We start from the raw sequence: 23,635 nt of genomic DNA on the forward strand, positions 1-23,635 counted from the left end.
ACGACTGGCTGATAAATTTTTATCGGCTCGTACCCTTTTGCTATTTTCAGCTAGTCATTAACCAAGAAAGAAAACTGATTCAAGTACAATCAGATGGAGAAAACCTTGTCTTGTAAGGTGTATACACTTCTCCGCAAGAAGAGCGAAAAACAAGGTGTATACACCCCATTACAGGCTAGTTTTTCTCGACCCGAAGACTTGAAGTCCATGGGACTAGCATCAAGATTCAGGTAGCAATTGATAGACAAAGGAACTGAAAAGCTTGCAGTACTATTGTACATTGTCAAATACTGATACATCCAAAGTCAGATACCGACAGTTCACTCTCAGCAACAAATTTTTATGGAGGTGAAGTGATGAAATGGTTCTGTTCCCTGAGAGTTTGAATAATAAGTTGGGTACTGTCCACATACAGACCTTTATTTGAAGTGCAAAGTTCACGAACAACGAAAACAAATACATCTAAAGGCAGAGTCCTCCTTCAGGTTAACCACTTATTCAGCAAATCTGTGTTAGGGAGGATGATCCATTAAGCTGGCCAGAGGGAACTGCAGAAACAGAAATGGAAAATACGCAAATCAGTCATCAATTAGACTAATAAATTTATGTCAAATCGTTAGAAAAGCTATTACAAACATCGAATACTGACCTTCAGTATTCCAGCTCCATCCGCCGCTTCTTTGTTTTCCACTGATTCAGAATAAATGTAACACCTTCCTTTAGTGAAGCCCTTCGTCCCTCCTTATAGTTCCACAATTCCGACGTTATGTACCTCCCACTAGGGTTGTATTCATTGATCTCTGTTAAAGCTGATGTTACAGCATTGTACACTTCCTCACCCAGTTCTTTCATCAAATCTTTCAATTTTTCATCCTCAACGGATATAACTTCCTGAACATAAAAACATAAACTAGTGAAAAGGAAGCAAAGGGGACAGCGAGCAAGTGCCAATGATTCACAAGGAAAAGCACTGAGATCCATTAGAATATGATTAAAAGAATTAGACGATTCAATAATAGCATAAGACCCAAATTTATGCGGACATTTTTTTTTATGTGAAATAACGCTGCAAATATCTTTGCTCTCAAGGCAGATTTTTCGACAAAAGTAATTGATATATGCTCACATTGTAATGCATAATGCGTTAAGACAGCGGAGAGTCCATTTCCAACCAGAAATTATAAATGACATCAAAACACAAACCAATTAAGCATGTGAGTGAAGATCATATTTGATGAACATCAGCTACACCACTGGGAAAGGATTTTGCCACCACAATCACAAATTTTGCACAACTAGTTTTTTAAGTAACTCACAGGGATAGCCAAACTACTTCAATCTAAGAAATATTTTAATTATGTCAACAAATTGGATACTTTTTTCGTCAGATGCTTTCTTGTGCTAAGAAAAACAGCAAAATAACCCGAACACAGAGAAATAATGATATAAGAAAGTACCTTATGTTTCCCATCAACCGTAGTAACTTTGAAAGGATGCCATTCTGGGTCCTTGAGGTATTCTTCCCACAAGGAGCACAGCTCCGTTGCTTTCTCTTCTGCTTCTTCCTCATTATACTTTCTCTTCATTGCTTCTTGGAACGGTTTACTGTCAAGCTCACCCATTCTCCTAACACCAATATGTGCACTACTTGATATTTCCTTCAATCCCTGCAGATTAAGAATATTAATAGCTTATCATAAGCATAAGAAACTAAGAACAGAACTTTAAGAAATATCTGATGCACAAAGGGTCATATTCCACATTACAGTACAAAACTGAAGATCCCAATTTCAGTCAAATATCAACCAGTTTTTGCAAACATACAAGTAAGGACACATAATTACATCCTGAATTCTTGTAAGATCATCTGAAATGTCAGACGTCTTTTTTAGTATAAAGAATAGTAACTGAGCAACATTTATATTAAAAATCAAACAGAAAAAAACTTACATTAATCAATTCCCTTCGGGCTTCCTGCAGCTCATCATTGCTCTTGCGCTCCTTTACAATTAAAGTTTGATTTAAAGCTTCTAAGTCGTCTAGTGATTCTTCCTTTTCTCTCAAGCCCTTGATCATGTTGTCCACCTTTTTCAGCACTTCAACATCACCGTCATCTCCCATGCGCCTTACAACATTTAAATTCACTCTTAGTTGCTCAATTTCCAATTCAAGAGTTTGCTTTGTATCCAGTTGCTGTTGCAGTTTAATTATTTTATTGTGGAGCTGTTCCTTTTGCCTCTGGATCAAAATGGTTGTCGCATACATCAAAGATCTTCTCTGAAATCTATAAATAACATTCAGATCATTTTTAAGCACTTAAAACTAGCCAACAAACCTTTTGATCTTCGGCCAGTTTCAATAAATTTGCATTAGCCTTCAGTTGCTCCATAGAAGCCAAGTGAAGTGAACTATTTTTAATGGAATTCTACAAGAACAAACAATATCGCTGTTATCAAGTGTTCGAAACCATCCTTCAAGGCTTCAACAACAGTGACTACAAATAAATGCAACTCATGTTGCAATCGAAACGTAACCAAGACAAAAACATCACACACTGTAAAAAAATTAAACATAAGTGCATGAAGCCCAAATTATTCATGATCCGATTTGATGACACTTGAATAGCATGCTAATTTTTAGTAACATTCAACAAACTAGTTTCCATCCCATTAATATTCATAAATTTTATATAAGAATTGAATCATGAAATCTAAGACAACATGTGCAACAATGAAGCACAAGTTAGTAAACCTTTTCAATCTCCTCAGCAAGCTTCCTACTTTCATCTTCGTTGGCAACCGCACGCTTCTCCATTTCTTCTATGCGGGACTCTAGCTCTTTCTTTTGAGTTTCGAGTTGCAACTTCAGTTTTTCATGGTCGCCAAAAATCCTCTGAAAGTGATCCCGAGCACTTGTTTGTATCTTTTTAATCTCTATCAAAACAAAATGCATGGCATGAATTAAGGTCGCTACAGCATCATACCAGTAGAAAATGATAATGAAATATAATAAACCCAAAATGGTGAAAACCAAGCCACTTTATGCAAATCATACAGCCACTGTACAGCTGCAGAAATAGAATATAAATAGATACTCGGGATTCAACTCTAATGAGGAATCAGAAATGCAAGCCAAAAAAAATATAAACTCATTCTTTCATTTGATAAGTAGCACTCTTCCATTTTTGAATAAATAAAACTAAATCTTACCTTCATTATAAGTCTGAACGATCTTTTCTTTCTCTGTGATTACGCTCTTAATGGAATTTGTAGTTTCACTACATTTCAGCTCCATCTCTTCCAAGTCTTTGTACTTGACCTCAATGATGTTGTTAAGATTAGTTACCAGTCTATCCTGCTTCCTGGCTTCTTCCTCCGTAATTTCAGAAATTGATTTGAGGTCTCCAATCTTGCGGAGGTGTTCTCCGACAATGTTGGAAGCTTTATAGTCATCTGAACGAGCAACCCAGGCATAAAGTCCAGATTTTTGGTCACTATTAGCCTCCCAGTCCTTTTTTCCATGATGGTCTACATCATAAGCCTTCTCAAATGACATGGCATTAACATAACCAGGCCAATCTTTCCTAAACTCTACAACGGCACTTCCTGAGTGACCCCGATAATTCCATAAAGGGTGCACCCTTAAGGGATTGAATCCCCTCCTTTTTAGCTCATCTCTCAGTTTCGATCCACTTTCTCCGACGTATCGCCCATCATTGGCCCGTCTGGTTGGAATATTAACCACAACCCCTGTCCAAGGCCACACCAACTTTTCATCCTGGTCACAATCAATTGGTGGTTCTTCAGCCACAGGTTTAGATGGACCACCTTCAGCTGCTAGATCTTTTTCCAAATATTTCACCACAGCTAAGTGTTTAGCCTTTTCTTCTGTGCTTCTCTTATCTGAAGTACTCTTTCCCACCCCAGAAGCATGTTGGAGAAGTTCCTTGAGAACAAAATCCCGCTTTTTCTTACTCGGGCAGAAAGGGCAAGTGTATCTCCCATCTGAGCTTCTCACACTGTATTTTCCATTCTTCAGCTCTTCATAATATTCTTCTACCTCCTCATCCAGTTCTGTTTCGCTCATATCCGTATCATCTTCAGAGCTATGATCTGCCACGCTCCCCATTTGAACGGTACTTAAAGAGCACTAAACCCTGAAAACGGAAAATACGAAATATCAATGTCACTAGTCATTATTATGTGAATTCGATGATTTTGAATAGTTCATTTTCTGGCAAGATGAACATGTGCAGCCGCGGTTAAAGTGAAAAAGCAAGTGTTTAGTTGCCGCTGTTCAGTTTGGAGAGTTCAGGATACTGTTAATCTAATTTCTTTCGAACTTAACAATATTTGCACTAAAAAACCCAACATAAATGTCCCCAAAACAGTTCATGGAAAAGAAAGGCATATGGGTAAATTTGTTGTTCCCTGAAGCAGAGAATTAAGGGGTTTCAAAATTAACAGCAACTTACAAGTTACAGGTTACAAGCTGAAAGATCGAACCCATAAAAAGAAAGGACATGCATAACCAACATTCAAGATACATGAAGAAATCCCACAAATTAAGGCTTAGGGTTTCACAAGTTTGGCCCTTGTACAGTAGTGAAAGCTCTATATATAGAATTCGGGTTCGGTCTCCGCATCATTCCTCATTTCTCTACTGTAAAATCACTCATAAGACAATTTCCAAAATAAAATCCATTTTTACCTTAAAAGAAACATCTTGCTATATGAAACCGCAATGTACACAAAATTCACACAAAGCCCAAAAAATCATAAAAACTCGAAAAGAAAAATCGTCAAAAATTGAAAGAAAACAGTACATAAATAGTGTCCTAATTGTTATTCCTGCAACCAAACACACACACACACACACAAATTATACAAGCAGATGCCGCAGATCAGTGAAAACACAGAACAAAACGGAGACTGAAGCTCCAAAACTCGAACCCAAACAACCCAGAAACCCAAAATTAACAATGCATGCTGTAAATTCAACATTTCAACCAAACAAGCACGTGCATGTAGCGGAACAAGCAAACCCAACGGCGATCAGCTAAATTGTAGAGAGAGAGAGAGATTGACCTGCGGAAATCGGAGCTCCTGAGCTCCAAAATTAGGGTTTGCAGGGGAAGAAGAATTGGGGGCAGGGCCCTGAGAGATTCGCAGCAGCTCAGTGGTCAGAAGAGGCCATAAAACTTAAAAGCGAAAGAGGACATTGGTAATTGGAGCACTGTGGTGTGCGTGACAAGTGAGAACATCGAGAAGGCGACAAATGTATGAAGTTGGAGACGTCAACGACCCTTTGACTGAATCGGGAGTGATGAGATGAGTTGGTAAAAGTTATGAAAGTTGGCGAAAATTTATGGATTTCCGAGTTAAAATTTATGGATTCGGGGTAAATTTTGATGGGGTCCCGTGGGGACATGTCTTTTCCAATCTGTTAATTTTCCTGACATGTTTAATTAGCTAGCTCAGGTGGATTTCTCTTTAATGTATGTCATCAGAAATGCAATGCTCTCAAAATGGGATTTTTTTATAAATTTTATGTATAATGTTTTATAATATTTGTTTAAAAATTATCGTTAAACTTTAAGGTGTCAGATAGTTTATAACATGTCTCATCTTTTTTTTCATTTCTTTTTTTGGGAACAAAATGAGAGTTCCATTTTAGGCCTTAGCATTTCTCTCTATGGCATTTCATCGTTGTTGTTTTACACAATTTTAGAAATAATTTATTTTGATAAAATTTTAGAAATAATTTAATAAAATTATTTAACCGTCAAATCTAATTTACACAGGTAATCATTCCGAACAGTTCGGTTTTGAAGGTTAAATTTTGGATGTTTCACGGTTATGAATAACCGTTGTGTAAATTTTTCGATTTCAAGTTCGATTATAGTTATTGAGGTATCCATCCCAAACTCATACCTGAAACTGAATCGTTTTCATCTTTTAATAAAAATTTATAAATATTTATTATATGGGGAAGCGAATTATCAGTAATCATATTTTTATTATTATTCATTATGATTTATATGATGCTTATTAATTATTAAATGTATAAATATTTTTATGATAAAGAAGATATTTAATATTATTCATGCATTATATCAGTTGTATTAACATCAGTAGTCTATTTTATTTTATTTTTATCTAAAATCCTCTATTTAATTATATAAATAGATATACAATATATAATTATTGTAAATTTGTAAGTAAAGAATAATATCAATAGACCGTAATACTAAGTGGCGGGAATTCTATGACTTCGGATTTGGATAAACGAGTTTAGATGCAGGGTGGAACGTCCGAGCCCAACCCGCTCTATTGCCATCCATACGTGTATCAGCAATGGAAATGGTGTGGGAAGGATTAAGTGAGCCCCTAATTAGAGCATTGCTAATAGGGGATGCAAAGCCTCTTTCGCATCCCATTTTCATGTCGAATTGAAGTAAATAGTTTTGTTCTAATGACAAAGATGTATGTATAATAAATTGGATTCAAAGTTGATTTACTCATTGTTTGTATATAATTATGATGTGTGTAATTTTATTTTCCGATCAAATGTGATCGTTGCTGTAAAAAAGAGTTCAAGTCATTTATTTTTTTCACAGTGGATGAGAGAGAGCAAGTACTATAGTAAAAAAGATACGTTATGTGCGTTCTAGGTTTGTTGTTTTCTAACTTTGTCAGATACAAGTAACTCGTGATTGACTCACGCGTTTGACATCTTTAGCTGCGTTTCACTTGCAACACATTTTTTCTCTCCTTAATCAATTTATTAAACCATGCACGTGCGAATTTAACGTCTAGTAGTCAATGTTTGGTTTTTTTACATCGACACACGAGATGTGACCTTTACATACTTAAATTTTTGTGTATTGAAACACTTACGTTGTGGGTGGGTGGAGTGCAAATGTTGCTTATAGGTTATTGCTTCTCATATTGGAAGAGTAAATTGTAGCAATGATCCCTGAACTTTAACAAATTGGAGCAATGGTCTCTCAACTAAAAATCTATAACCATTGGTTCCTAAACTCATCAAAACATGTTACTATGGTTATTTTCGTCAACTTCGTCAGAATTCTGTAAATATGAGTTATGTTGGTAGGACCATTGTTACAATTGGGTTAAAGTTGGGGGACCATTGCTCCAATTGGATTAAAGTTGAGAGACCGTTTCTCCAATTGGATTATAGTTGATGGACCATTGATACACATGTGACTCATTTTGACGGAAGTTCTAACAGAGTTGACGAAAAGAATCATAGCTGCACGTTTTGATGAGTTGATAGACCAATGGTAATTGATTTTTAGTTGAGGAACTATTGCTACAATTTACTCCATATTGGAAATATAGAGTGAGTGAGAAATATAACATATGAATGACATAGTAACACATAATATTTATTATAAATGGCGTTTAATTGCAGTTGCGAAAAACAATCATGATGTGGATTCGATTGTCACAAATTCCTCCTAACAACTGAGTATTTAACCTAATAACCCTATCACTCTACTAAAAATATAATATAGAATTAGTCCTTGAATTTACACTTTAGGTTTCGTCCCTCAAATAAAATTCATTAATTAATATCGGTGAATTTAACAAAATGTGCAACATTAGTCCGTTAGTAAAACTTTTAGCTAACGAAAAAGACTAATACTACACATTTTATTAAATTTGATCTCAATTAATGAATTTTTAGTTGAGAGACATGGAAATCAAACTAGAGTGCAAGTCAAGAACCAGTTCTAATGTTCACTAAAAAAATTCAATATTTACTGTTTCAGCTGATCGGTTAGGCGCGCATCAACCCGCTAATAAAATTTAACGCGCCGGATCCGACCCGTTTGCCAGGTCGCCTTCGCATCCCCACCTCTCTCTAGATCTCGTATACTCAGACACGCTCACAGAGACGAGTGAGCTTTCAGGAGCACCAGAAAACCGTGGAGGATCAATTCGGAGCAACGGCGGAGTCTCTAAGCAAGGCGTCGACAATGGTGTTCCGGATCGGCACCGACGCCCACCTCTACGACGATCCCGACGACGTCAGCATTGCTCCTCTTCTCGACAGCAGGTTCGACTCCGAGAAGTGCGAGGCTCTCAAGCGATTGCTCGCTCTCATCGCCCAGGGATTCGAAGTCTCCAATTTCTTCCCTCAGGTCCCTCTCCAACTTCATCACTGTCGAATTCGAATCCGAAAAATTGATATATAATTTGAAAAATCGGAGCAATCAATTTTGTAATTTGAATTTCGTTTCGGTTAAATTGGAATCGCAGGTTGTGAAGAACGTAGCGTCGCAGTCGTTGGAAGTGAAGAAGCTCGTTTAATTGTATTTGTTGCATTATGCTCAAAAGTAAGCTGAATTCAATACTCTTTGAATTCATTTGAATCTTTACTCAAATTTTGAGCTAATTTTTTTGCTGTTGCTTTCGAAATTTTGATGTCTACTTGAATTCAGGCGTCCGAACGAAGCATTGCTATCGATTAATTATTTCCAGAAGGATTTAGGGGATCCAAATCCGTTGGTGAGGGCGTGGGCACTGAGAACAATGGCGGGAATCCGGCTACACGTCATTGCACCTTTGGTTCTTGTTGCGGCAGGAAAATGTGCTAGAGATCCGTCTGTGTATGTTAGAAAATGTGCGGCCAGTGCGCTTCCTAAGCTGCACGATTTGCGCCTGGAAGAGAATACTGTGGGGATTGAAGAGGTTTGATTTTGGTGTTGTATTTGTAGTTCATATCATTAAGATGTTGATGTTCATTTGATTCAATCATATGATCTGCTGGCTATTCTCTTATATAATGGTCTTCTCTTTTCAGATTATTGGAATATTGTTGAATGACTCTTCCCCTTGTGTCGTTGGAGCTGCTGCTGCTGCTTTCTCTTCTGTTTGTCCGAATAATTTGTCACTGATTGGAAGGAATTATAAAAGGTTACGTGAGGTTCTTCCCGATGTGGAAGAATGGGGTAAAATAGTCTTAATTGGAATCCTTTTGCGATATGTAGTTGCAAGACATGGGCTTGTAAAGGAATCCATTATGTTTTCTTTGCATGGAACTTGGAATCATCGATCTGAAAAGGATTGCTCAGATACCAACTCTGCGTTGGATGACAATGGCAACAGTAATGATCTTTATGAGTCTGAATTAACAAATGCTGTATCCCGTTGTTATATTGAAGGACCAGCTGAATATTTATCGCGATTAGTTTGACATCTGGAAAGAATAATGATGATGTGAAGATCCTGCTGCAATGTACATTGCCATTGTTGTGGAGTAATAATAGTGCAGTTGTACTAGCAGCTGCTGGTGTACATTGGATTATGGCGCCGGTGGAGGATTTGAAAAGAATCGTTAAGCCGCTATTGTTCGTCCTAAGATCTTCTAATGCCTCAAAATACGTGGTAGCTAACATTTCCTTACAATTTAATTGGTTTGTATGTAACATTGAAGTACTCTTTCATTTATTGATGCATGCACGTGACTGCTTGAACTCATATATTGTTGAGATTTCATAAAAATTCTTTTGTTTACAGTTGGTAAGATGGTGAGGATTGTTTTATTGATTGACCAGTGTAGGTTAACATTCAAGTGTTGGCCAAAGCAATTCCTTCACTCTTCTCTCCATACTTTGAAGATTTCTTTATATGCTCTTCGGATTCATATCAAATTAAAGCTTTGAAACTGGATATACTGGCTTACATCGCTACAGAGTCATCAATTTCATTTATACTCAAAGAATTTCAGGTTTTTTTTTTTTTCCTGAAGAAATTATATTTTGCCTTTCCTCTTATGACAGAGACTCATGTCTACTAGATTTTTCATACTTTAAGTGCATGTGTGTGGATGGTGTATTTTAAGTTTTTTCAGTCAAATCGTTCATCCTTTAAGAAAGAATAGACGTCTTGCATACATGATTTTGATGGGGTTGGCCTCTAGTAAAATTGGACTATTGGTACAATCCAGCCCCAATCAGATTTGTTGGTTAATATATAGTCTCACATCGAAAATCTTACAAAATAAAATACAACGTAAATTAAGTGGTTCGATTACTAATATCACTGAGGCCTTTTCTGTTAAACAAGCAGTTTACCATCGGACTCTCTGAAATTCCACCTTGGGATATCTGCTGCAGAACCCACATATGCTCTTCTATCCTTCAACCTTCTTTCTTTTCCCAAATTTCTCAAAGCTTCCGATCTGCATCTCTCTTCATTTACCACTGACTGGTTTCCCACTCTACACAACAACTGCTTCTGTTGCCCTAATTGCCACATATGCACTTTCCATTCTCTTGTTTGTTCCCTTTCTTTGTACAACCTCAGTTTCAGCTCTTCGACTTTTCTGTCAAGTTGACCTATCTCTTCCTCTACCATTGCAAGCTCCGAAAACAGCTCCTGAACCTGCCATGAAAAATGTGTTGATACCAACCTGCCATTGTCAGACTGAATTTAGACCGGCATGTTCATGCAAGAATCAACTTGACCGAACCGGCAGATTCACAGTTTGACAACAGAAGAGTACCTGAGCTGGAAGCAAGGACAAAAGACGTGGATGGGACTGAACAGGTCCATGAAGTGCACAATGCAGAAACCTGCCGAGTGTTTGTTCTCCTTCCAACTTCGCCTGCAATTTCTTAACCTGTATAAACGCACAAGAATTTGACTGTGTCAAGCTAATTATGTAACAAATTCCTAACATGTTACACAAAATTCTACGTCGGAAAAGGGCAAAAAACTTATATAACCATCATCACCTCTTCCTCAAGATCAAGTCTTCTCTGCTCCTCCTCGTTTCGTTGCATTAGAAAGTCTTCTAATTTCATTGTTTCCAGAAGCAAAGATCACTACTACTAACAGTTTGGAAGTAAGATTTGAGGGCTGCACGCTGCAGGAATATTGGAAGTTATACTGTTACTGAGGCGCGGAGAGGTGCTTAAAAAGAGAGAGTGAGGTGACGTCGTGGGTGCCATTAATGGTAGGTAGCAAAGCAAGAGGGGGAGGTTGAGATTTGAGAAGATTGAGAGGGAAGGAGGAGGGAAAATCGGGAAATTGAAATTCATGAGAAATGAGAATGTGGTGGTGTAAGAATTTTTTTTCCGCTGACATAATTAGGTATCGAACTTATCACAAATATATAGTGTGTACTGTTTTCGTGATGTATATAAGTCGAGACTTATTTTAGCTTAAAGGAGGCAAATATTACTTGACCGAAAGCTAATTGACAGGGGTGGAATAATCTTTTAAGATTGTGAATCAGTGATTGTATACAGTTGGAATTATTTATCATTATTGTTGTTGTTAGGGAAGTGCATGGCAATCCCATGCTCTCTTTTTTCTACAAATTGAATTTTCATTTAATTTCAACTGCAGGAGGAGGCTGGTGGGGGCGTGAAGTCCATGACAAGAAAAAAAAAATACCAAATTTGGAAAAGCAAAAAAAATCTGCAGAGAATATATTTAACTAGGGCTGGAAAAAAATACCGAAAATTCGAACATAAACCCCCGAAACTGAAGCATACTAAAAATAGAAAAACATCGAAAGTTTTAGTAAGCATACCAAAAATAGAAAAACATCAAAAAATTTAGTATGGTATTCGGTTTCTTTTGACCCCACTTAGTGGAAAAATATTTTGTTGTTGTTATTCAATTTCTTTTGACTGTTTGTTTGGTAATCCCAAACCGAACTAATAATGTTTTTAATATAATTTTATATTTAAAAAATTAATAGTGGCCGTTGGATTCGGATGAGATTGGATCTCAATTGTTCGTCTCTCGACCTCACCCTTTGACGAGTCTGACCTCACTATTTCTCTCTCGACTCCGACGCCATCTCTCTCTCGACCTCACCACTGCAACTTCTCCGGCTATCAAAACGCCGGCGACACCAGACCATTGACCACAACACCACAACTCAGTTCCAATCGCATCGCCAAAATCTTCTACAGTTGGACCGCTGACGAGTGAAGAACTGATGTGCTGCAAATTGATCTGCTTGATATATTGAGGTTAGGTTTCTATGATTTGATGATTTGATTGTTGAATGGTTGCTGCCAAGATTATGGTTGTTGAATTGTTGTTGCTTACTTGCTGCCAACTGTTTTAAATTATGGTCGTTGAATTGTTGTTGCTTGGCGCCAGGATTAGACATCTTGTTTGATTGTGCCATTATGCTTGCCATTGGATTTGCTGCCATTAAACTTCTGGTTGCTTGCTTGCTGACATTAGATTGAAAAACTGAACTTCCTGTTGCTTCTTGTCATTAGCTAGCTGTTGCTTCTTGTTCCAAATTGAAAATTATGCTTGGTGCCAAAAATACAAGATTAGTGAAACATTATGCTTGCCGCAAAAATTATAGTTATTATTAACTTTAATTAATAATATGATATTTATATATGCTAAACTAATGAAAAGAGCTTGAAAACTTTGAGTTTTAATGATAAGGACAAAATAAATGATAAAGTGAATAGTACTTGCATTGATTTTTTAGTGTAAAAATGTGATTTTTCGTTAAAGTTCTCTATTTATATATGTTAAACTGATTGTTCTGATATATCATCATGCATTTTTCGAATGAAAGGGTCTAGTAGCCAATCTAGTATATCCAAGTTCTTAGGTAACCGAAAACAAACAAGCCAAATACCTACACTCCCTCAAGCAGAAGGTTGCAAACTTGCAAAGGATGTTGTGGAAAGGAAATTATGGTACAAATCCAACTCCTAATAAGGTTGCTAAAGATGTTTTTGCTCTTCCTAGTAGGACCGTTGTTAGAGAGAATGCCTTTAGTCTTGGTGGGAGGGTTGTCAATCCTTTTAGAGTTTCCTTAACATCTACAATGATTGAGACTTTAGTGTGTATTAATAATTCACTTAGGGGAATGAATTTTGTTTCTACAAGGAGCCTACAATTGACAATTTCATATTATACAAGAAACTTAAAGGGTTAGAGAAAAGTAAGTAAAGTATTTAATTTCATGTTTTTATTTTTTATTCAATAGATTGAATTTGCTATATAATAATAATAATAATAATAACAACAACAATATACTAATTTGAAATAATATGCGATTTGTTGTTATATGTAGGGGCGTCTAATTTTGAAGGTGAGTATCTGAATCAAAAGAGAAATGGTAGCTCCTCCATCGCCTCCACCACCTCAAATTCAATGACGCCATTCACTACCTCCACGACCAGCCATTTCAAAATCAAGTGGTAGGGGTCAATCATCTAAATGAGTCAAGCTTATACAAGGAGAAGGGGTCGACCATGTACAAGGGAAAGAGGCCTAAAGGGCCAATACTCATCAACTGCTTGAACTTTGAACCAAGAGTTGTCATGACTAAGTTAGTAAATTGATTTCATAACGAACTCTAAGTTGTGCCAATGTTTTGAAGCAAAGTGGCAAAATCTATAAGAAATTACTAAAAAAAAAAGTTGTAGAATTTCGTATGTGAATTGGCAAAAAAAATAAAAAAGAAAAAAATTCAGAAGCCAAGCAAAATTAGGCTGAAAAGCAACTTAAAATTGGGCTGAAGAACTTTTACCGAATTTCTTTAACCCGAAATAATCAGGTCCGATTTTGGTTTTTCCCCTTCCTAAACCATTCGGTTCAATTTTCGGTAAAGCCCATTTAAGTTCGGTTTCCGAACCAAAACCACCTTTCTTATGATTTATATTTTTTTCATTGTGGCCGACACAGTCATTACGTAAGTGGAGAGAAGTTTTATAATTTAAGTTGTAAATTATTTAACACAAGTATCGCACCACTTGCTATGCCTAGGCCGGAGGAGATGCGACAAAGGACTAGGGTCATCGAAAATTTAATTTCAAACATAATTCTATTCATCTACAAACAGATTACAGAGTACAACCAACCAAAAAAAGAGAAATGACATAATACTCGATAAGTTCTGCTTCCAAACCTATGAATTTGAGAGATCACAAGGAGGCTCAAGACCCCACAACAAACAAATACTAAAGTGGAAATAAGCCTAGGCATAGCAACACCAGCCCTTGCTATGCCCCAAAATCCTCTCTAAAGGAGCTTAACTACGGTCATCGTGAGTCCCACGGATCGGGAGTCAGCCCAGATTCAAGCTGAAACTCTACCTTGCTATGCAATCCCATCGGCGGAAGTATTGTTTCTCTATTGATGTGCAGCACTATGCTTCCATCCTCCAAACGTTTGTCCCCCATAATCCTGTTCTACCTGTAAAATGCAGCAAAAAAACCACACACACATCAATCAAACAAGAATTGGTTATGTTGAAAATGTTGTACTAGACTTAAAAGGGAAAAAAAATGAAGCGAAAAGAAGTTACCCTCCGAGTGAAAGTTAGACCAACTTTAATCTCCCCACGATAAGTATTATCAGCGCGAACAACGCTATATTTAAGAGGATGTAACTCTGCAGTTCCATTCTGCACTCCCTGTGCCAATAAATCCTTCACATATATCCTGCAAATTAAGACCAAAATTGATCTTCCATATATATCAGTCATAACGAATTAAGGAGAACATATCTATTTTCGGTAGTAGATAGGTCTTTGTACCACGTTTCATCCATTCATATTATAACACGTGGATTAGTAACATCACGTGACTTAAAAGAATTCGTGTTTAGGCTGAGATTCATTAATATAAAAACAAAAACATACTTGTGTATTGATCACAGTAATCTATTGTAATTAAGAATCTGAGCTCTAAATCAAATTATATCTGAAATAATAATATTTTGACTTACGTTGCTTGGCCGATGTAGTCATCAGAAGTGAAGGTGTCTTTGTCCATGATTTTGAGGGTGATCTTATACTGCTCCCCCGACCCTGGATATTCTGCCCTGAATGTAAATTTCTCGTTCCACTCCGGATTACTTCCTTGTTCTGCATCACCATTCCAAATCAGTACATCTACTCTTTGTTGTTTACGCACAATAGAACACGAAAGTTGAAGTTGCCACAATGATTATCAGATCAAACAGCGTAGAGTATAGGGGAGATTTGCCATCTAATAGTAATCTATCTGCTCTGGTTGTGCCAGAAAAAGTCTACTGTTGGTTAAGTTCGATGCATTACGCAACAAAGCATAGAATGTATTTGCAAATGAGATTTGAATTTGTTGTTACAAGATTATACCAATAATTGTTCTTATTTAGTTGGCTTGCCTTGTTCGTCCAAAAACTCAAGAAACCAGATTTACGAAAAGCACTTTGTTCAAAGATGTTCGGTGCAAGTGGAGGTGAATTAGAAACTTTAGAAGTTACCTCTCGCGACGCTGCTCTTTTTCTCTTGGCCTTTGTATTGCATCACAACATACGGATCCATGCGAGCTGCGAAATCATACTTTGTGTTAGAATACAATCATTCCAGACTCAGAACAACAACAGCAACAACAACCAACAAAAAGAGAAGTAATTTTTCATGCAGAAATTGATGCACATGTCTAGCAGAGCCAAAAAGCACTTCTGTAAGCCACCGGCGTTAGCTTAGTGGTGCGGGCGGGTAGGGTGGCGGGTTGGAGTAGGCCAGATCTCGTAGCAATAACATAAAAAACAACCACTTCTCCTGGTAAATATGTGTACATTTTAACAGTTGCTACCGAAATTTTTGAAGCAATCCGGAAAATTTCGGGTTTCTTGAAACATGTACAAGTTGATTTTAAATTGTTTGAAGTTTTGAACGTTTCACGAATGAGCTGGAGATGAAAATGCAAATTGTGGAGAGCAAAATGGTTGACTAAATTAAAATAAATAAATAAAATAAAAAACAGCATTAAGTATTTGAGCATATTGGGAAGAAAACACAAGAAATCAAAATTTTGAAGAACCCCATCAAGGTTTATGAATGCTTTCAACTAATTACGATCTCAAACAAATGAACAAATCATTGAGGTTTAATTTGAACAACATATTGCTAATAAAAGAAAGAAAAGAAAGAGGAGAGAAAATTATACTGAATAAATCGGTGTCTCCGAGGCCCTTTGCGCTCACAAGATTCACCTCCAGTAACCCAACTGCCATCTTTCTCTCTCTAACTCTCTCTCTCTCTCTCACTTCTGAGAAATGGGAATTTCAATTTCAATGGAATTCTTGTACTAAAGATGAATGCTTTGACGTATTTGTAACGAAGGATTCCAAGTTATATATAATACTAAAAAGAGGGCAGTGGATTCTTGCACGACGGGCGGTCAACTCAAGGCACCTATTAACTCAAACCTCAAGTGGATTATGGATACACATTTGAATTTATGGGGAGAAAACAAATAACATACGCTATGGATTTGGCAAAGCGGGTGCACTTTTTGACTCGGACAACCTTGACATTAAAATAAGGGCTTGGTCTCTCCAACCCAAAACATCGCAAAGAATACAACTACACCATAGTATACTTGATTTTCTCGTTTATACGTAGGTTTAGGGTTATGTTCATGATGCATTTGCTTATGGACATAATTAGTTAAAAGTGGTGGATCTATAAAATATTATTGAAGGAGTCAGTAAGATAGTGCAATTTTTTTTTAACGTAATGTTCAGAGTCTATAGAGGCAATTTGTCGAGCAGTTAGAGGGCATATTTCAATGGCATCTCAAATTTCAAATGGAAGCACCAACGGTCCCAAATCTTCCATTGAGGATTTCTAAGCTCAGGGGTCATATGACCCACCTTGTCTCAAAGTAGATCCGCCCCTAGTCAAAGTGACTTACCGAAATTGTGTTTTGCGCTGAAGATTAAACTGCTAACAATAATTTTACTAAAACTATGAAAGTACAATCAGGTTTCTGCCAAATCAGTAGTCACACAACCATGTGTCTATATCTCTGATGGAGTTGACATGATTCTATACAAGCATGTGTCTGTATCTCTCGTGACGCAACCATGATTCTGTACAACCAGTGCTCGAACAGATATTCTACTTGATAGAACCAACATTGCCATTTTCAGTTTCGCATTCTTCAAATTTCTTGATTACATAAGCATGCTTCTATAAATTGAGCAGCGGATTTGACCAGCATACAAATTAATATTAGGAAACTTTAACGAAAAGCTCACTGTACCATTCACTTTAACGAAAAACCACATTTTTAAGACGCATCAAATGAAACCATAGAACTTTCGCGGTCCAAAGAAACCAAACCGAGGTTTTAATTGTTCCAAATGTTCGCACACAAGTCTACTACTCAAGCACGTCATACTGATCTTACAAACCCGAAAAATTCAAAAATCTTCCAAACATCATTGAACGAAGTTGATGCAGTCACATGACAGCCTTTTTCCTCATCTGCTGCGCGCAGGTGATAACTCAGCAGATCTGGACCTAGATCCAGATGGCGATCTTGATGCTCTATCAGGAGACCTCCAGTGATCTCTTCCGTCCTTGTCTTCGCGCATAGGTTTCCTACAACAGCATAACAAGAACATACGGCCAACATAAAAGATCAGCATTACGTTCGGGTACATGCTAAAAAAAAATCAACCACTTCATAATAACGGCATCATCCAAAAGATAATGCATATTGAGAGACCTGCAGTATAAGCTAGAAAAGTGAAGCAATTGGAAACTCACTTGTCATACCCATCACCGTTTTCATTTGGTCCAGCAACATTGTCATAACCTGGAGAATAGGGTCTGCGATCACCATCTCGCACCGGTGGAAGATCTCGGGGTGATCTTGGGTTGTCTCGCCGCCTTCTGCTTGGTGAAATAGAGTCGCCTCGGCGTCTTGGAGCAGGAGAATAGGACCTGAGAAAGTTATTTGCCAATGTATCCACCTGCATCAGTGGGTGTCCCAAAACTAATATAAAATGAAATCAGGGAAATTCGTCACCTTCAAAGCTTACCTTGAGCGGTACCGACTTCTAGAACCTGATGGATAGCGTGGAGAGCGTGAACGAGAACGTGAACCTCCTGTGACATATCAGATACAGAATGGTGATTAGTGTTTAACAGAAATGGCATCGCATATTTAACAAAACATTTCTCAGCTGATTTGATTATTCACTTCAGCAATGAATAGGAACCCCAGATTTCCTATGGTCAGAAACAGCAAACCGTAATGAATATAACTTGTACTGTCAGAAGAAACATACCATAATAAGATGATCGTCTTCCACCATGATCTGATGGCTCTCTGAAAAAAAGTAAAACAGGCAATTGGTATTCCAAACATACAGAACCAATTTAATAAGAGAGAGAGAGAGAATAGCAGAAACTACCTAACCCTAGTCCTTTGGCGCATCTCCTCCGGCCTTTTCCTTGTCTCTGCAGCAACAACCACAGATATCTCCCTCCCAGCAAAAATCTTCCCATTCATATGATACTGAGCCTCTGCGGCCTCATAAGAATCCACAAACTGAATAAATGCAAATCCTCGAGGTTCCCTACATAGAAGTTCAAAAAAGCTTAGTACAGTACATAGCAGCAGAAATCAAGAGTGAGCAAAGACGGAAGTATAAAGCAGTGACTTTTCAAATTCAGCATAGTACATTACCACCACAATGTCATTACTCAATATACCTTTCTTCACATATCTTACATCAGCTCTGAAGCACTTCCACCTAAGTGGATGCTGATTTTACGTAAAGCAGGTTAAATCGAAGCTTAGTGGCTGACCTTTTCTTTATAGTCAAGTATGAAAGGCAACTTCAAAACATGCAAGTAACTTGGAAATTCTTCTCATTCTTTAAGAAGCACTTGAAATCAACGTTGGCCACAAATTCTTCACATTCTTGTGATTATAAGAAGCACTTGAAATCAACGTTGTCCTCACCAAACTTCTATTGGATTGTTGTAATTATATAATTTCGCTTCATAAAAAAGAAGATTCTTCATTTGAACATTACTCCTAACTCGCTTGGAGTACCACTATGTTAGGCAACGATAAACAGTAGGCCTTCATCAAATGTGAGGCTTGGACTTGTTTTAACTTCAAAGTTCAAACTTCAAACCAACACAACCCCTGACAAACCAGTTCAAAAATTCACTATGAAAGTGGAAAATAAATATTTAAAAAAAATAGTTTACGAAATTCCACATACATTGCACATTCTAAGGAAGGATGCCAACAACGTAGGAAGTACAGAATCTGAAAGAACTAAAATTTCAAATAGCGTGCTTATCAACCAAGTTTCACTTGCATGAACTATAAGCACAAAAAGTAAATTCATCCATTTGAAGCTTTTATATGATATAGGCAGTGCTCATTCACTTGTCAAACATAGCAAGCTCAGGTTTATTTTCCAAGATTATCACCTACGAAACCATTATCGACACACGAACAAGCATTGACAAAACTAAAGCTCACCCAGTGTAGTAGTCCTTGGGAATGTAGACATCCCGAACTTCCCCATATCTTTCAAAGGGAGCTCTCAGCTCTTCAGCTCTGCAAAATTAAACAAAACCCCAATTTCAGAAAACAGAACAGTGAAAACCACCAAAAATATATATATATATATATATATATATATATATATCAAACACAAAAAATCCAAACTTTTCGTTCACAGGACCTGCAATCCAGAGGAATGTTCCGGACCAAAAGACTTCCATTATTCTGCTCCTTGCGCCTTCTTGGGGGGCTCCTTCCTCGCCCACCTCCTCCTCCTCCTCCTCCTCCGCCACCGCCGTAGCTCCTCCTCGGAGGACTATAGTACTGCGGGCTGTACCTTCTCATATCCAACACTACAAAAGTACCCAACTCGATTGGTTTCAAGATCACATAGCACGAAGAAGAAACAACCGTTGGAATTAGGGTTTTGTCAATTTTTCTGATCGGGTGAAGACTTTGAAGATTCAAGAGAAGAAATTACCTGTAAGTTTCCTAAAGACGGTGAATCGTACGAACAACGAGAGAGCTTCGAAGAAATTGTACTTTTTGGATCTGAAATTTCTGAAGAGAGAGACTGTTTCAAACAATCGAATCGCAACCCTGATTTTAAGAGCCGGCTCGCAGCTTCCACTCTTTGGTTCGGACACTCCATCTGATGACGTACTTTGATGGGCCGTTGGGCCGGGTTTTCCCTGACCAGTTTTTTCGGGCCTTTGTTTCCTTTCGTATAATCACTTACATTCACATATTAAATTTTAAGATAGTGATATTCATATACTTATTTTTACATTTCACACATCCTTTTAAATTTTTCACCGTCGGATTAAATGAATTGAAGAAGAACAATAGACATATATTACTATGCGAAGGCAAGTGATTGTTTATTTCTTCACAAATCGTAAGATGTAGTTCACGGGGTATACTTGAAACTGTTCTATTTTTTTTTCGCTTTCTAGTGTTCTACACTCATTTTCCACTCGTAAATCTTCACTAAGTTTTCAATTATTTGAAGATGTCTTTGATGGTATTTAACTGGAATGGTTCGTCCATCGTCAATGCATGTTCAATTTACATAGGCGCTCCTCAACATCACAAGAGTAAAGATTTTTAATCCTTTGGCGCTCCTCCTACTTCTCAAAAAGTGGCCCTTCAAGGTTCTAGATTTCTTTCTCAAATGAAAAAAAAAAAATCACCAAATTATGCAATTTTATGATGAGCAATGAAAAACCATTAAAGCCATGAGAAGGAGGAGGAAGTGCTATAATTTTGTGCCTTCGCGAGCCGTAGATAACCAGCATCACTGCGTTATCAGAGACGCGGAACATTTCTCCCCAACCCTCCGAATCTGTACAGGAGAAAGTTGGTTTCCGCACCAACACACTCTATAGGGAAAATATCGCTCTACCAGTAGCAAAAGTAGATGATGCAGACCACCTCCAACTTCGAACAACACTTTTAACAAGTTTCTTAGAGATGAAGGGACAAGAACACGCACTGTGTGGCGTACAGCCCACCGCACAGAGGAGCAAACAGTTGACAACGACGTCAACATGCAACTGCAACTGGAGCATCTTCATCAGTTTGTAAGTTATCAGAGTCAACGGGCAAAGGACTCTTCTGGAACTTGTTTCTTAGCTGACCACAAGCTGCATCTGCATCCAAGCCCCTTGTTTGACGTGTGCTGACCGTTACTTTATTGTTCTCCAGAGCAGCTGCAAATGCTTGTACCTGCCAAATGAAATTGTCAGAAACCACAACAAATCAGGTGAATCAAAAACCGATTTAAACTAACAAAAAAGCAAATATTGGAGTAAAGAGGTGTTTATGTTTAAAAACAAAATTACATACCGCTTTCTTGGATGGACGTTTATACTCAGAGCCTTCTATTGGATTAAATGGTATCAGGTTCACATGAGAACCTCGTCCCCACTCATGGAGTAGCTCTGCAAGTTCTACTGCATGGTCTACCGCATCATTGACTCCAGCTACTCAAAATAAAAATCATTGTCAGGTTGTTAAAGTAGGCACACTGGGATCAAAACAGACAAACATAAATTTCCTAAATCTTATTCCAGTACCTAAGAGTGCATACTCAAAGGAAACCCGTCTACCGGTTTCAGTGAAATAGTCCCTGCAATCCCTCATCAGTGCACTCAGAGGGTATGCTTTTGCACTTGGCACAATTGTTTCCCTCAGCTTCTGGTTAGGAGCATGCAGGCTGATGCACAATAGTATGAGAAAAGTTTAGCACTGGTTTAACTTCAGAACTCTACCCTTTCTTTTTCTTTTTCTGAACAAGCAGTTCAACCAAAATGCCCCAATAAATACGAATAAGTCATTCCCGTTTAAAAATAATATACCTGACAGCCAATGTCGACTGAAGTTTGTGGGATGCCAGCTTTTTAATTGTATTTGGAACCCCCACTGTAGAAATTGTGATCATTCTTTGCCCAATTTGAATATCCTGTAGAAAATAAAGTACCACATAAATAAGCTTTCACTTAGATCATAATGTTAACAATTTTTGCATATTTATAATCATGTCACAAAGTCAAGTTCTTGATTCTATATATAAAACATGGAAATGAAGCCGCTACAAAAAATCACAAGATACAGTTGAAAAGGCACCTTGTTTAAACACTGATGCGCTTCAAGAACCGCCTTCAGGTTCATCATCGGTTCACCCATTCCCATGAACACCACATTAGTCACCCTATGGTTGAAGATTTCCTCAACAGCCAAAACCTGGACAATAGAAGGTATCCTGAATTACAATGCATATTGAGTTTACTTATGTATTAGCATACAACAATGGTAACCCTTACATAAAATTTCAATTATGCCTTTGCACAAATGAGATAAACAAGCGAGCATGCAAACAGCCCTTACTCATAACGGATTTTGAAAATAAGAGCATGGAAAAGACAGTTGATACCTGCTCAATAATTTCATGCCTCTTGAGGTTTCTTGAAAATCCTCCTTTTCCCGTGGCACAAAAAGAGCAACGAAGAGGGCATCCCACCTGTTTCACCCAAATTAATAAGAAATTCTATACGAACTGCACTGCAGTGAACCATGCACAAAACCAATACTCAAACATAACTGCAGGGAAATTTTATTTCAATGGCTAAATCTCATCTCAGAAATCACCTGTGATGAGACACACGCTGTAAGGCGCATCACACCTTTCTCATCTTTAACTGGTATGCCAACAGTTTCAATCAATCTGTTATCCTCCAACTTTATCAACAACTGCAAGAATCAAGGGCACAACTTTTAACCGCTAACCCACAAATTATCTACTGGCAATCAAACGGCCCCCTTTTAAAAACAATCATGATCCATGGGAACCATTCAACTTCGAATCGAGTTATAAAAAGATATCCCAACAAAAAATATTCCATAAAAAAAGTCTCAGAATTATCCAGTAACCATCTTCCAAGAAATTACCTTGACAGTGCCATCAGCAGCAGTGACGCTCTGGTAAATGGGTGACCTCCCAACTTTCCATCCAGCTTCCTCAAGCTCATTTCTGAATGCCAGAGGCACTGCAACACAAAACCCCACAGTAATTTAGCATTGCCCCCACAAAACACAAAAAACCCAGAAAAGAAAAAAAAAAATCTTTTTTTAGAGAGAGAGAGATGGAGAGAGAAAGTTACCCTGATTGAAATCCTGAATATCTTTAATCTTTCTTTTGTAAATAAGATGATGGAGCTGCTTCCCTCTGTAGCCTTGCTGTAGATAAATTTTCAGAAACAGAAATTCTGTAACTTTCAATTCTGCGCAAACAAACTGGGAGCATTTTGTGCTTGTTTACCTGACTGAAGTCGATTGCGAGCTGCTGGAGCTCCGGTTCCGACAAGCCTAGGAGGACTTGGGGGTCGGCCCGTTTCGCTAGGGAGGGAGCGGTGGTGGTGGTGGTGGACAGGTTCATGCTCGCCGCTGCCATGGCACGAGTGCGGGCCGCGCGTGCGAGAGGAACGGCGCAGACGCGCTGAATTAGCGATGTTGATGAGGCTGTCATCATTGTGCTGTATTGGGTTTTTGGCTTCGCGCGAGATGAAGAAGATGAAGCAGAGGAAGAAAGAGCGTGGTGTGGCTAAAACCTCAGCGGTTTACTGATATTGGACTTGATATGGGCTTTAGGCCCAACTTGGATCAAGCCCATAAATTGGGGCTCGACCCCCAACCATGGTAAGAGAAATATTAAAGGTACTCACTTAAAAGTGGAACAATGTCACTTCATGTTTTTTGCATAGTATTTTATAATGTTGACAAAAGAGTTGATGTTAAATTATG

The 23,635-nt window shown here is 37.8% G+C and overlaps 5 protein-coding genes and 1 pseudogene across 6 annotated transcripts; 1 reads left to right on the forward strand and 5 right to left on the reverse strand.

The window, feature by feature from the left end:
• Window positions 1-254: 254 nt before the first annotated feature.
• Window positions 255-5,268, reverse strand: LOC103948432 (protein INVOLVED IN DE NOVO 2). Its single transcript, XM_009359465.3, has 8 exons — window positions 5,088-5,268; window positions 3,210-4,156; window positions 2,752-2,933; window positions 2,336-2,425; window positions 1,951-2,238; window positions 1,458-1,667; window positions 650-891; window positions 255-548 (listed from the first exon to the last, which is right to left on the reverse strand). Exons 2-7 carry the CDS (start codon window positions 4,126-4,128, stop codon window positions 652-654), a joined length of 1,929 nt encoding a protein of 642 aa, XP_009357740.2. The 5' UTR covers window positions 4,129-4,156; window positions 5,088-5,268; the 3' UTR covers window positions 255-548; window positions 650-651.
• A 2,454-nt stretch (window positions 5,269-7,722) lies between these two features.
• On the forward strand, window positions 7,723-13,452 carry LOC103948470 (annotated as a pseudogene).
• Window positions 9,810-11,393, reverse strand: LOC125468740. Its single transcript, XM_048565066.1, has 3 exons — window positions 10,769-11,393; window positions 10,537-10,653; window positions 9,810-10,415 (listed from the first exon to the last, which is right to left on the reverse strand). Exons 1-3 carry the CDS (start codon window positions 10,835-10,837, stop codon window positions 10,089-10,091), a joined length of 513 nt encoding a protein of 170 aa, XP_048421023.1. The 5' UTR covers window positions 10,838-11,393; the 3' UTR covers window positions 9,810-10,088.
• Window positions 13,453-13,814: 362 nt separating the features above from the next.
• On the reverse strand, window positions 13,815-16,224 carry LOC103948427 (16 kDa phloem protein 1). The gene is made up of 5 exons (XM_048565573.1): window positions 15,962-16,224; window positions 15,273-15,338; window positions 14,754-14,892; window positions 14,332-14,467; window positions 13,815-14,219 (listed from the first exon to the last, which is right to left on the reverse strand). Exons 1-5 carry the CDS (start codon window positions 16,026-16,028, stop codon window positions 14,157-14,159), a joined length of 471 nt encoding a protein of 156 aa, XP_048421530.1. The 5' UTR covers window positions 16,029-16,224; the 3' UTR covers window positions 13,815-14,156.
• An 880-nt stretch (window positions 16,225-17,104) lies between these two features.
• On the reverse strand, window positions 17,105-19,971 carry LOC103948428 (serine/arginine-rich SC35-like splicing factor SCL30). The gene is made up of 8 exons (XM_009359459.3): window positions 19,815-19,971; window positions 19,515-19,686; window positions 19,310-19,387; window positions 18,222-18,386; window positions 18,096-18,136; window positions 17,847-17,913; window positions 17,572-17,748; window positions 17,105-17,403 (listed from the first exon to the last, which is right to left on the reverse strand). Exons 2-8 carry the CDS (start codon window positions 19,676-19,678, stop codon window positions 17,283-17,285), a joined length of 813 nt encoding a protein of 270 aa, XP_009357734.2. The 5' UTR covers window positions 19,679-19,686; window positions 19,815-19,971; the 3' UTR covers window positions 17,105-17,282.
• A 364-nt stretch (window positions 19,972-20,335) lies between these two features.
• On the reverse strand, window positions 20,336-23,437 carry LOC103948429 (probable dual-specificity RNA methyltransferase RlmN). 2 transcript variants are annotated; one of them, XM_048565094.1, is made up of 10 exons: window positions 23,154-23,437; window positions 22,996-23,071; window positions 22,784-22,881; window positions 22,484-22,585; window positions 22,269-22,355; window positions 21,962-22,078; window positions 21,694-21,797; window positions 21,412-21,551; window positions 21,182-21,312; window positions 20,336-21,061 (listed from the first exon to the last, which is right to left on the reverse strand). In XM_048565094.1, exons 1-10 carry the CDS (start codon window positions 23,361-23,363, stop codon window positions 20,879-20,881), a joined length of 1,248 nt encoding a protein of 415 aa, XP_048421051.1. In that variant the 5' UTR covers window positions 23,364-23,437; the 3' UTR covers window positions 20,336-20,878. The 2 variants fall into 2 exon arrangements, with proteins under 2 accessions (XP_048421051.1, XP_009357736.2); XM_009359461.2 differs by having other exon boundaries at window positions 21,182-21,318; window positions 23,154-23,436.
• Between the last annotated feature and the right edge of the window lie 198 nt (window positions 23,438-23,635).

Source organism: the organism of the source record quoted next, unplaced genomic scaffold, assembly GCF_019419815.1.
Source record: "Pyrus x bretschneideri cultivar Hongxiangsu unplaced genomic scaffold, Pyrus_bretschneideri_v1 Contig4, whole genome shotgun sequence".
Taxonomy (NCBI): Eukaryota; Viridiplantae; Streptophyta; class Magnoliopsida; order Rosales; family Rosaceae; genus Pyrus; species Pyrus x bretschneideri.

Excerpts from the sequence above, each read along its gene's own strand:
- LOC103948432 (XM_009359465.3), bottom strand. The coding sequence starts at position 4,128 with ATGGGGAGCGTGGCAGATCATAGCTCTGAAGATGATACGGATATGAGC. Across the intron at positions 1,668-1,950 it reads CCCGAAGGGAATTGATTAAT|GGATTGAAGGAAATATCAAG; the intron begins GTAAGTTTTTTT and ends CTTAATCTGCAG. Across the intron at positions 892-1,457 it reads CGGTTGATGGGAAACATAAG|GAAGTTATATCCGTTGAGGA; the intron begins GTACTTTCTTAT and ends TTTTATGTTCAG.
- LOC125468740 (XM_048565066.1), bottom strand. The coding sequence starts at position 10,837 with ATGAAATTAGAAGACTTTCTAATGCAACGAAACGAGGAGGAGCAGAGA. Across the intron at positions 10,654-10,768 it reads GACTTGATCTTGAGGAAGAG|GTTAAGAAATTGCAGGCGAA; the intron begins GTGATGATGGTT and ends GCGTTTATACAG. Across the intron at positions 10,416-10,536 it reads TGTCCTTGCTTCCAGCTCAG|GTTCAGGAGCTGTTTTCGGA; the intron begins GTACTCTTCTGT and ends TTTTCATGGCAG.
- LOC103948427 (XM_048565573.1), bottom strand. The coding sequence starts at position 16,028 with ATGGCAGTTGGGTTACTGGAGGTGAATCTTGTGAGCGCAAAGGGCCTC. Across the intron at positions 15,339-15,961 it reads CGGAGACACCGATTTATTCA|CTCGCATGGATCCGTATGTT; the intron begins GTATAATTTTCT and ends ATGATTTCGCAG. Across the intron at positions 14,220-14,331 it reads GTCTAACTTTCACTCGGAGG|GTAGAACAGGATTATGGGGG; the intron begins GTAACTTCTTTT and ends TGCATTTTACAG.
- LOC103948428 (XM_009359459.3), bottom strand. The coding sequence starts at position 19,678 with ATGAGAAGGTACAGCCCGCAGTACTATAGTCCTCCGAGGAGGAGCTAC. Across the intron at positions 19,388-19,514 it reads AACATTCCTCTGGATTGCAG|AGCTGAAGAGCTGAGAGCTC; the intron begins GTCCTGTGAACG and ends TTAATTTTGCAG. Across the intron at positions 17,404-17,571 it reads AACGGTGATGGGTATGACAA|GAAACCTATGCGCGAAGACA; the intron begins GTGAGTTTCCAA and ends ATGCTGTTGTAG.
- LOC103948429 (XM_009359461.2), bottom strand. The coding sequence starts at position 23,363 with ATGATGACAGCCTCATCAACATCGCTAATTCAGCGCGTCTGCGCCGTT. Across the intron at positions 23,072-23,153 it reads TCGCAATCGACTTCAGTCAG|CAAGGCTACAGAGGGAAGCA; the intron begins GTAAACAAGCAC and ends ATTTATCTACAG. Across the intron at positions 21,552-21,693 it reads CAGTCGACATTGGCTGTCAG|CCTGCATGCTCCTAACCAGA; the intron begins GTATATTATTTT and ends ATTGTGCATCAG.